This window comes from Vicia villosa, linkage group LG1, assembly GCF_029867415.1.
Source record: "Vicia villosa cultivar HV-30 ecotype Madison, WI linkage group LG1, Vvil1.0, whole genome shotgun sequence".
NCBI classification, from domain to species: domain Eukaryota; kingdom Viridiplantae; phylum Streptophyta; class Magnoliopsida; order Fabales; family Fabaceae; genus Vicia; species Vicia villosa.
Window position 1 is genome coordinate 93,527,267 of NC_081180.1, and position 13,044 is coordinate 93,540,310.

The window sequence follows — 13,044 nt, forward strand, 5'->3', positions numbered from 1 at the left end:
AGAGTGTGTGTATAGTAACGCCGGTCTGATCACATGGGATAACGGTTCAAAGCATTACCTAACGTTCCGATTAGGCTTTGCGTTGTCTTTACTAAGGTTAAGTTCAAATCGAAAGATACTTAACTGTATTAACACTCTTTTGCTTTCTATATTCTGGAATTAGACTTGTCATTATTAGAACAAGTGGGGGATTGTTGCAAATTATTAATTATAATTAATAATATGATTGTGTTCCAAAATGACAAGGAAAATATGTTATGATTTGAATTTTGAATTCGAAGAGTGGTAACTCTTCATGGAATGTTGCAACTGTTGGTGAACCATGCTGTGGGCCAAAAGTCATAACTCTTGGAAAAGAAATTGTTTCACCAAGGGTCGCTACCTTGTGAAACAATATCAACATGGCCTATAAAATCATAACTTTGGATTCAGAATTCTTAATCAGAAAAAATGCAAATCCTTTAGAATAATTCCAGAGCACTCTTCGCTACATTCGAGTTTTCGCCGGTCTTGCGCAAACTCGATAAGGCTGAATTATCCTGGGAATTCCTGCGTAGAAACTCCAAGACAAATTGGGAGTGCTTGAAATACTATAAGGAAAGTGTTCCGTACACGATTCTAGCCTCGATTCTATTCGATTGTATTGATTTTCTAACAATATATAGTAGTACTCTTAATTTCTTTATTCTTTAAAATTAATTAAACTCCACATATTTTTAGTATGGTGGGTATGCTGGAGCAACCACAGGTTCATCTGCCAACTCCACATCCCCTATTGGCTGTGGAGCTGAAGCAACCAACTCCACTGGATGCACAGGTCCTGGTGCCACATAACCCGAGCTTTTCAATTCCGCCATTCCACGACGAGCATTTGATCCACCTTTCACTTCACACAACTTGGGAAGAAACACACCTTCACCAGCTGCAAGATTGAAGTAAAGATCAACAATATTTGGACAACTCTTGTAACACTGTGGAGAGCATAGCTTCTCTGTGAAACGAGATTCCAGAAGTGAGTCTGATGAAATTCCAAGTGACGTTCTGTCTAAGTCACAAGCTTTTATACATTGGTCGCTTTCGATGTGATCTTTTAGTTTATCAGCTTCTATCTCTGATGTTCTGCATGTGTATGCTTCTTCTCCTGATCTTTTCACATGTTTCTCGAGGACACACCTTTTGCTGTTAGATGAAACAGCAAATGAACATGTTTCTGTGCTTAGATTCTCACATTCTATTCCTCCTGCATTAATCAACATTGTCATATTAATTCATTAGTCAATCAAATATGGACACTAGACACGAGACTAACATATCAACACTGATAATAAATTGAATATAATCATATGTGTCGTTAGTGTTAGAAACTGACGTGGTAGTGTTAGAAACTGACACGTATCGCACATTAAAAATGTCTTTGTTTAGAGGTATCGATGTTCCATAGTATCACAATTTAGAGGTTTTGGAGACTTACCAAGAGTGGGTGGCAGGGCTAGAGATATTAGAAGGGAGACTATAACCAAACTTCTTGAGACAAATTTAGATGCCATGGCTTACTGCTAGTGACCGGAACAGGTTGGAACTTTCGTTAAGTTTGTGTTTGGAGGAATGTTGTTTATGTAGGTCTATGATTAGTGCATTTATAGTGGTTTTTCTGTGGAAATTATGACACAAAAGAAAGAAAAAGTTGTAGATGTGGACTTATGCTTTCCGTATAAAAAAATAAACATAATTCAAGTATTTTTCATCTTTTTAAAATGGTCTTCTTTTGTTTGTTAGTTACTGGTAATAATTTTGAAAATTTCTTTACCCACCTCCCTATGGGGTCACCCCTAGCGAAATCCCAAAATTACCTCTGCTTCGGAGATGCATCTCCGAAGTTATTTTTTTAAAAGATTTTTCATACATTTCGGAAATGAATCTCCGAAAACACCAAAAAAGTGGTATTTTCGGAGATGCATTTCCGAAGTAAAAAAAAATTCAAAACCGTGAATATTTCGGAAGTTCATTTCCGAAAATATTCCTGCATATACAATTTTCCCTCCTTCACTATTTCATCATTTTTTCTCCAAAACTTCTCAAAACCCTCTCCAAAACTCAATCAATCTCCATCCATTTTTCGTCTCAAAATCAAGTTTCAAACCGTTGATCACGTTAAAGGGAGCATAGAAAGCTACAATTTGAGGTAAACATCTCTCATTTCATCCCCTATTTCACTACATTGATTCAACAAATTAATGCTGAAACCTGCGATGGTTCGGAAGTTCATTTCCGAAATATATTACCTAACAAATTTCGGAAATGAACTTCCGAAATATGCCCTTGCAGTTAAAAAAACAGTTTTGGCCAATTTTGCTAATTTTTGCATATGATAGGTATGGTGCATCCGGACAACATTGTGCAAGACGATGACGCAGTAGTTTCGGAAGTTGTCAACGTTAATAACGATCCGGTTATCGACGTTAAACCTATGATCAATGCGGTTGATGTCAACAATTTACAAATGATCGGAGCTTCGGTAGTCGCGAGCATTTGATTGATTGGGTTTGGAACGAAGCTAGTAAACTTGGATTTGGAATTGTTATTTTAAGGTCCGACAATGGAAATAGTAGGCGGAAAGCTTTCGTTATTTTGAATTGCGAACGGGGGGGGGGGGAGTTATGCACAATCAAACCGGGTGCTAAAACACGAAGACACAAGATCGAGAAAGTGCGGGTGTCCGTTTAAGTTGCGTGCTACTCAGAGGGTTGATGATTTGTGGCGTTTAAGCGTCATTTGTGGAGTTCATAATCATGCCTTGGATGCCAAGTTACACGGGTATCCAATTGCGTGTCGTTTGTCCCGCGAAGAGAAGAATGTGATTTCGGATTTATCGATAGTCAAAGTGGCGCCTCGCAACATACTTGCCGATTTGAAGCGTAAAAAACCGGATAGCGTTTCAAATATCACGCAAGTTTACAATGAACGACACAATCTCAAAGTTTTGAAAATGGGCCCTCGCTCGGAAATGCAACAACTTTTGAAACTATTAGGCGATAACAAATATGTGTCAAGCTTCCGAACGTCCGAGGACAAAGTTACGGTGCATGATATTTTTTGGACTCATCCCGAAAGTATCAAATTGTTCAACACATTTCTAACCGTTCTTGTCATGGATTCGACGTACAAGACAAACAAGTATAGGCTTCCTCTTCTAGAGATCGTCGGTGTGACCTCAACGGACAAGACTTATTCGGTCGGGTTTGCTTTTTTGGAGTGTGAAAAAGAAGAAAACTTTACATGGGCTTTGGGAATATGCAAGTCTTTGTTGGTTGATTAAAAGGTTATGCCAGACGTCATTGTCACCGACCGGGACAATGCTTTATTGAACGGTCGATATCGTCTTCCCGACATCGACCGCGTTACTTTGTCGGTATCACATAACTTGCAACGTGAGAAGTAAGTTGAAACCCGCGGTTGAGACAAAAGATAGGCCGGATGAAAACGGTAAAGTTATCAAAGTCGGTGTTGTGGTTGATAGGATAATGGTGGCATGGAGGGAAATTTTAGATACATACTCCGAAGAGGTGTATACCGAGAAATTGGTACACTTTAGGTCTTTGTGTGGTTCCATTAAGACTTTTTGTCATTACGTCGAATCCACCATTCTTGACAAAGTAAGGGAAAAAGTCGTGTGCGCTTGGAAATATCGAGTTAGACATCTTGGTTGCACCACGACTAACCGAGTTGAATCCGCACATGCGGTCTTCAAGAGATGGTTGGGTGATAGCAAGGGAGATTTGTGTCGGGGATGGGACACCGTGAACCAAATGCTTGAAAATCAACACAATGAAATTCAAACATCATTCGGTCGGAGCAAGACGGTTATGGAACACCGGTATAAGGGCCAAATTTTATTCTCCCAACTGATTTACAACATATCCCGATCGGGTTTGAATTTTTTATTTCATGAAGCGAAGCGGTCGGAGACCACGGGTCCGAATAGTTCTTTATGTGGGTGCACCATTAGAAAGACATACGGCCTTCCATGTGCTTGTATACTTTCAAAAAAGAAGAAGTTGAATTCACCAATACGCATGGATGAGGTAGCCGACCATTGGAAGAAGCTTCGTTTTGATGATTTTGACCCGCCGAAAGAAAATGACTCCAAAATCACCATCTCCGACGAGTTGGAAGTGATAATGGAGAAGTTTGCTAAAGCGGATGACACAATGAAAATGCACATAGAAGAACAATTGCGAAAAATTGAATTTCCGGAGACCACCGATTTGAAACCGCCATCTCAACCGGTTAAAACGAAAGGTGCACCGAAAAAGTCCAAAGTTACACAAGAAGACACATCAATAAAACAATCTCCTTCCTACTTTGAACATGTTGGTGCATTGTTTCTGGAAATTCATGAGACACCGAAGTCTAAGTGTAGTGGTAACAAAGGAGCCCGTATTTCGAAGCCACCTCGTACACCGCCGATCAAAAAATCACTGATTGTCTACATTGATGAGATGCCACTTTTTATGCACAAATATATCGATAACATCGTTGATGTTGGAGGCGACGACAATTGTGGATATCGGGTCGTTGCGGGTTCGCTCGGTAAAGGGGAAAATAATCACACTTTAGTCCGACGGGAACTTATTGCGGAGTTGACTTTGTATCGGGACATCTACGGCCGACTATATGAAAATCAAGAAAAGTTTGCGAAAATTCATGATTCACTTGTTCCATCACTTACCTGTATCGCTCCGGTTTCGAAGTGGATGTCATTCCCCGATATGGGTCATCTAATAGCAAGTGCATATGATATGGTGTGTGTCGATTTGACGAGGTTTGGACTAAGTGAGACTTTCTTTCCACTTCATAGTCGACCGCCATTGGACGCGTCGAGCCGCATCATATGCATCGGGTATCTACGATCGCGGCACTTCGTCCAAGTGTTTTTGAAACCGGGGTGTCCTATACCGACTACTTCTTGTCAATGGACAACACATCGTTCAAATGAGGCGGAGACTTGGCCGGATCTTTTCGTTTCAAGAATGGCGGAGTTTGAAGAAATGATAAGCCAAGAGCGCGAGCAAAATAGAGAGCGGTCGAAGAACGTACCTATTTTGGACTTAGGATCCACCGATTGGTTCAGTGAATTTTAGTTTGTTCCGGATCGTTTTTTGTTTGTAATGACCATTTTTGTATGTATTGTTGTTTATCATGTAAAATCGGACCGATTCAATACATATATAATATAAGTATGTTTTATGTCATCATTGTCTAATTTATGTCTATTTTGAATTCCTTTTGTATTTTTTACACAAAACACTAAGCAATCAACAAAATGCAAAATTTACATTTGTTTCTGCATAATTCGGAAATGAACTTCCGAAATATACTAGTCTGCCTCCAATTTTCGGAATTCATTTCCGAAAAGACCACTGAAGCAAGATAAGGTTTGTTGGGCCATCGTTGATCCAATAAGTCTATAAATACAACACACGCTATTGCAATATCCCGAAAATCGAAAGGTTGTCAAGCTCGAGTACCGCTCGCCATCGCTTAACGACGAGGGAGACATTGAATTCACACCTTTTGAGATCAAGAACGACGAAGATTTAGCGGTTTTGTGGACAACGTTCGATCGATTTTCTTCGAAGGGTCCGATCGAGTTGGACGCGAAACTTCAAAGATCGGGGGCCGACGTTATCAAAATGTTGACTCATCCTCACCTACTCGTGTTTAACAATATGTAACTTTAATCTTATGTAATGTGATCGATGTAATCTTCATCCGATTAAATAAAGCGAATCGTTCTTGTTTGTTATTTCTCTTCTGTCCAGACCTTATTTCGGAAGTACATTTCCGAATTTCTCCAAGGGGGGTGAATTCGGAGATACACTTCCGAATACATCAATTTTCTGAAAAACAACTTTATTTCGGAGATGCATCTCCGAAATATATTTTTCATTAAAATATTCACCTTTTCGGAGATGTATTTCCCAAAACACCTTTTTTTTCAATAAAAATACATTTTCGGAAATGAACTTTCGAAACAATGGACATTTTTTTAAATTCACCAGAGGTGACCAAGAAGGTTAGGAGGTGGATAAAAAAATTTCCATAATTTTTATCATAATAGTACTTTTTCTTAGTACCTTTTGATGTTTGACAAAATAGACATAAGAGAATTATATATATAAATAACATGGTCTTTGCAAAAGAAGGGCGTGAACCGCGGTGAGTATGGAATCTCAACTCTGAAGCAATGAAGTTTGAATCTGAATAGCAGCCAACTGATGCTAGTTGCCACTATCAGTGCCGGAATCTGCCTTCACCATCAAATTCTACTAGCAAAATTCAAATAAATTGCCTAACATATGGAAAATATTTGATTCCGTAAGGTTAACCCATTGGAAACCTTAACCGGTTGATAGTTTTTATCAAGAAAAAAAATACAAAAACAAAAGAAACAAAAATGAAAAAAAAATATATATTTCTTTCTTTTATATATATATATATATATATATATATAAATTTTCTTTTATTAATGTTTTAAAAATTGAATCAATCATCAAATCTACGAGGACGAATCACTCATTTATTGATCGAATTATTAGATTAGTGGTTGATCCTCGTAGGGGCGATAAAAACATTCTTTTTGACATAGGGAGGTACCCATGTTTTTTAATACACACTTCAATAGTGTGTCTCAGTTTTGTTTTTTTGCAGTAGCTACACGTATTTGTCCCTTTACCACGTTCATATTGTTATTAGGGTTATTACCATTTTACCCCCTGCCATATAGGTTATTTCTGGTTTACCCCCTGTAAAAAAAATTTATTGAAAAACAACCTTGCCATTTCAAAATACTAACTTTTTAGCCCCTAAAGTCAAAATCCGCAGGAAAATCTGCAGGTTTCCTGCGAATTTTCTTTCGGATTTTCCTGCGGATTTTGACTTTAGGGGCTAAAAAGTTAGAATTTTGAAATGGCAAGGTTGTTTTTCAAGAAAATTTTTTTACAGGGGGGTAAACCAGAAATGACCTATATGGCAGGGGGATAAAATGGTATTAACCCTTGTTATTATTGTTTATTGGCTAATTTTCATAGACAAAAAGATGTCTTGACATGTTATGTGACTTCCTAGCGCGCATATTACACAAATTGTGTTACATGGCTATTTCACCATTTAGTTAGAAGTTTGTTCTAGTTGAGTTCGTTCAAAAGATTGAGAAGATGGTTTTTGGAAGAAATTTGTCAATCCAAAACAGTTTGGAAAAGATTTATTAAATCATAAAGATGGTTAAAAAAATAGTTGTTTACTAACATAATTTTCACATCGCAAATTTGTGACATGAAAATCACGACACTAACTTTCTGCTTTTTCTGACCCTACTCTACCATGCCCACTATAACTACAAAAGCATTTGATATATGTGGAGAAAGTTGCGACGTGATTTTCCCGTCACAAATTTGTGACGTAAAAATCATGTCACTAATGAGTTGCCACACGCTCCCCTGCGGCATATTCAGTCATGTCGCAAAAAACTGTTGTGACGTGATGTCACAAATTTAGCGTGTTTTTTGTTTTCGTCCCTGTATCTTTTTTTTCTTAGATAAATTCTTTAAATAGTAAATTTCTTTTGGATTTAGTCTCTAAAATTAAAATTCGTAGGAAAATCTGCAGGTTTCGTGCGAATTTTCCTTCGGATTTTCCAGCGGATTTTAACTTTAGGGACTAAAACCAAAAAGATTTTAACATTGAGGGATCATTCTCAAGAAAAAAGATACAGAGACGAAAATCAAAAACACGCTAAATTACAAGGACCGAAATATTTAGAAGTTATTGTATAAATATAAATATACGGAAAGCATAATGTCACAGACATCATGTCTCGAACTACTTGCTTGGCGTACAAGGCTTTTTGAAAATTATTGTGCTCTTTTGAGTTTTTTATCTTTTTATGTTCGACTAGAAATATAAGTGTATTAGAATATGTTTGTTTTGGAAAAGATTTTCAAATTAAGATACATAAAAAATTAATTTTATTTAATTAATTAGGTATCATTTTCACTTAAATAATTCAAAATGGAGGCTGTATTTATTTCAAAATTTAGTTTTTTAAATTTATTTAATTAATTATTAATGTTATTAGAATAGCCAAGATAAATAAATAATATAAAAATAGTTAGTGGTTAAATTGAAAAAAGATAGTGGATGATTATCAAATAAATAATACTTTATTATTTAAAAGAAAAAATAGAAAATTAATAGAATAAATAATAAATGAATATAAAAATAGGAAATGACAATGTTATCCTTAATTTTGGCTCCAAAAGTTGCTAAGTGACTTAACAACTTTAATTAATAAGATATATATCAAATCTACGAGGACGAATCACTGAGTTATTGATCGAATTATTAGATTAGTGGTTGATCCTCATGATTAAATTGAATAACTCAGTTAAATAAATCGGTCTCTATAACAAAACTATATAGTTATTAAACAATCAAACCGGATAACTTGATTTTTAGAAAGATCACAACACCTAATAAATTTTAAAATTTCAAAATATCATAATTTTACAAATTTATTTTTTAAATTCAAATTCTAAACTTAATCATCAAACCCAACAAAATAATACAAAATACAAATCAAAATTTTTTAAGTCTAATTGAAACATAAATTAAATAATAAAATAAATGCACTGTGTAATAAATTTAATTTTAAGGAGGAAAAATTGTTCCAAATAAATTATGAACAAACTCTACTTATATTTTAATATTATAGTTTATCTGTCGATTTTATTCTTCGATTTTCCAGAATCGTCGTTCGTCGATTTTTTTACTAGTTTTGGTTGGTCTGGCCAACTCTCACTAGTTTAATAGTTTATTTGACCCGACAATCAAATTAGACCGATGACCCTTCCGATTCCCAATTTGACTGGTCAGTCCAGTTCAAATTTTGAAACACTGTCATCACCTTTCAAATTTCTCTTTCACTTTAATATTTTTGCTAATGTCTCGTATTGATAAACAATTTTCATTATAAATATATTACTTTAAATAATATTAATTCTTATTTAATATATTTAATTAATAACTTTTTTTATATTTAGCCCCACCAATATGTATTGTCTAAATCCGCCAATGATAGTATAGTTCATTTAATTGCATATGGTTTGAAGAAAAATTTGGTTTAGTTTTATTTAATCCAAGATTTTGCAGAAATTGATATGCAATGATATTGATTAAAGATAAAATGAAACAAACATTCAATGCACAAAATCAATTGGATTTGTTTTATTTAAAAAAATTGAATTTGCACTTAGTGAGGAGATCTCAAATCTTTATTAAAGAAGATTTAAAGTGCATTTAAATTTTGTAAGAGTTTTTTTTATGAATCATTTATTTGAGAGGTTAGAATTCATATTTTTATCAAGTAAAGATATTATTGGATTTTTTTAAGGTTTAAATAAGTCTTTAAATATTGAATTTCTTTTGGATTTAGTCTCTAAAATTAAAATTCGTAGGAAAATCTACAGGTTTCCTGCAAATTTTCCTTCGGATTTTCCTGCAGATTTTAACCTTAAGGACTAAAACCAAAAAGATTTTAACATTGAGGTCCGAAAGGACGTAGCTCCCTTGTGGACCCATTATGGATATCACACATCAGCGTTATCAGAATATTGTACACACCTGAGCTGCCATTGCGATGTGCTTGTGGTGGTCCAAAAGAACGTAGCTCCCTTGTGGACCCATTATGGATATCACACATCGGCATTATTGGTATATTGTACACACCTGAGCTGCCATTGCGATGTGCCCGTGGAGGTCCGAAAGGATGTAGCTCCATTAGGACCCATTATGGATACCAGACATCGGCGTGCTTGGTATCGTGAGGTAGTGATTCCACGTAGGCTACATCATTTTGAATTGACTCATCTCTAGTGGTGCCACGTATGCAATGCCACTATGCTTTCACCCGGTGGACTTGTACTGTCATGTAGGCATTTTTGCATTTGGTCAATCACCTGCGTATATATATGACTGGCGAGGTAGTGATGTAACACCCCATTTCTACCCAATAATTATACGATAATCAAAGTATAAAATTTTAAAATTTCATAACGGCATAAATGCCTTCAAAATAGATACATAACACTTTATCAAAAAACACACAAAACTCATAGCAATTAGTTTAGTCTTTAAAAATTACTCATCAATGTTAAATTATCACGCAGCGGAATCACAAATTTAAGACTCCAAAATAAACTCACGGCATTTTGCCTCATCACGAGACAACTTCAAAAATTCACAATTTTAAACGAAAACAACACCAAATTTCGACAAAAGAAATAATTCAGAAAAGCATGCATTTTTCCGCCCGGGTGTTACGTATCAGAGCGACAACCGACTCAAACTCACGGTGACTAAGTCTTCACTCACAGCTATCACATGCACATTACCAGTATAAAGGCAATAGCCAACAAGAAAATGGTGAGATATCTAACAATATAAATAAAGTTATGATAAACAATATATTAGAGTTAAAAATCATAAAATTCATCACGTCACGGTATAATTGTTACAATTCAATTCACATCATTATTTCAACCAGGACGATTCATTTCACAATCCAAATCACACAACGTCATATCATGCAAAATGGAATGAGATTCTACAAATGCGAATGCATGTGATACCTGAAGGTAGGGGTGTTCGCGGTGCAGTTTGGGCGGTTTTGACGAAAAAAATCATTCGAACCGCAAGAGAAAAAATAGTGCGGTTTGGTTTGGTTCGGTTGGCTTTTTAAAAAAATCCGAACCAAACCAAACCAAACTAATGCGGTTTGGTTCGGTTCGGTTGGTTCGGTTTTTTACAAATATTTTATTGAGTCATACATACACATACAGATGACAACATAATTTTGTATTTAGACATTTATACACTATATAATAACAACAAAACTCGTCATATTTTGACAATAATTTTCCATTTAATATGTAAAAATTTAAATTAGACAAAAGTGGAATATTAAACATAAAATAATAGCATAAAATAATATAAAAATTATTATAATAAAACAAAAAATAGAAGAGACGGAAGATTAGTGAAGGTGAAAAAGAAAAAAAAATATTGAGAGATTAGAAAAGAAGATATGCGATAAAAACGAAACTGAAATACAGAACATTTACATAAAAATGAAAAGGTGAAAAAGAAAGAATATAAGAGAGTAGAGATTATAAAAGAAGAGGGAAGATGTATGTGACAAAGAAGGTGCGATAATGTTATTAGAGATTTGAGAAGATCGGGACTGGAATTACATGTGTAAGGATGAGAAAATTGTACGTAATCATAAGGCTAATGTATAATAGGTTTAAGTTTGGGTTGGATGTGAGTTAAGTAAAATTTAGGTTGTAACATAATGCGGTTTGATTCGGTTTACAAAATACAAACCGCAAACAGAACCAAATTGTGCGGTTTTGTTAAAAAATGACCCAAACTAATCCGAACCAAATGCAGTTTTTTGCGAGTTTGGTTTGGTTTGCAGTTTTCTATTGGGTTGGTTTGGTTTTGATCACCCCTACCTGAAGGAGTGAAAAACACTTAGAAAGGGGGATTGAATAAGTGTAACTTCTCAAAAATGGTCGATAAAAATAAATAACACAATTATTTTTATCCTGGTTCGTTGTTAACTAAACTACTCCAGTCCACCCCTGACAAGGTGATTTACCTCAACTGAGGATTTAATCCACTAATCAATCTAATTACAATGGTTCTCTACTTAGATACCATCTAAGTTTTCTAGAGTCTACAGATCACAACTTGATCACTCTAGGAAATCCTTTTACAATCAATGTAAAATAAATATTACAAGAGTTTAATTTGCTTCTAAGAAAGCTGTAATCACCAAGTGATATTTCTCTTAAGTTCTAGTTCGTAACACTCACTAAAAATATTTCAATGTTGTGAGGTTGAAGATGAAGTTCTTCTTTGCTTTTCTTTGATTTCAGTTTGACAACGTTTTGGTATTTTTGCGCAAGAGAGTTGTTGCTGCTTCTAAATTAGAACTTCTATTTTTAGGCGCTGGAGGAAATGTGACCGTTGGGAGCATTTAATGCTTTGCGTGAATAGTACACTGTTGCATTTAATGTTTCACACTTTTGTCAACTACCTCGAGCCATGCTTTCAATGTTTTTAACGACTTTGCCTTCTGTAGCTTCTAACGTTCCTTTTGTCAGTCAGAGATTTGACGTTATAGCCTTTTGTACTTGTACTTTCTTCTGGACTCAGAATATGTAGAATGAACGTTTAAATATCAGAGTCTTCAGCTTTGGTGCGGAATGCAACTTCTGTCTTCAGACTAGAGAAGTGCTTTGAGCGTGATACCATCAGATCTTCAGAGATTTTCTTCTGACTACCATCTTTTGATGCTTTCCAGCTCATGTTCTGATTTTGCAGGACCATCTTCTGATGTCTTACCAGACCATGTTCTGATGAAGCACTCCAGAACTTCTGGGTCAGAGCTTCTGAACGCTGATTTGTGCATACTCTTTTATACTTTTCCAGAAATGAAAAACGTGAATAATTAGAGTACCACATTCTCTTATACAAAATTCATACATAATGTTATCATCAAAACTAAGAATATTGATCAGAACATTTCTTATTTTAACGATACCCAGGGCTTCAGCCCCCATCGTCAATTTCCAGTTATTAGAGGCATTCAAACCAGGTAGTGTCGGATTCAGAAATTTTAATTAATGGGGTCAAGTTTTCTTTAATATAATTTTATATAAAAACAAATTTGATTACCAATAATGATATTATTATTATTATTACCGTCTTTAAGATTTTTTTTCTATTTCAATAAAAATAGTGTAAGCTGTAAAATTTATAAAGTTATTTATAATTTATTTTATGTTTGAATAAATCAACAACGACATAAAATAATTTAAATAAAAAACTTAAAAAATTACTACAGTAGAACTTGCTATTACCTTATAAATAATATTTAATATTTATTGAAGAAAAAAACGAGAAAGTATAAAACAGTAA

The 13,044-nt window shown here is 34.9% G+C and overlaps 1 protein-coding gene across 1 annotated transcript; it reads right to left on the minus strand.

The window, feature by feature from the left end:
• Window positions 1-309: 309 nt before the first annotated feature.
• Window positions 310-1,599, minus strand: LOC131612497 (uncharacterized). The gene is made up of 2 exons (XM_058884291.1): window positions 1,472-1,599; window positions 310-1,240 (listed from the first exon to the last, which is right to left on the minus strand). The coding sequence occupies exons 1-2, from the start codon at window positions 1,545-1,547 to the stop codon at window positions 717-719; spliced, it is 600 nt and encodes a 199-aa protein (XP_058740274.1). The 5' UTR covers window positions 1,548-1,599; the 3' UTR covers window positions 310-716.
• Between the last annotated feature and the right edge of the window lie 11,445 nt (window positions 1,600-13,044).

Coding starts and splice junctions, on each gene's coding strand:
- LOC131612497 (XM_058884291.1), bottom strand. CDS start 1,547: ATGGCATCTAAATTTGTCTCAAGAAGTTTGGTTATAGTCTCCCTTCTA. Junction 1,241..1,471: donor AGCCCTGCCACCCACTCTTG/GTAAGTCTCCAA, acceptor TGATTAATGCAG/GAGGAATAGAATGTGAGAAT.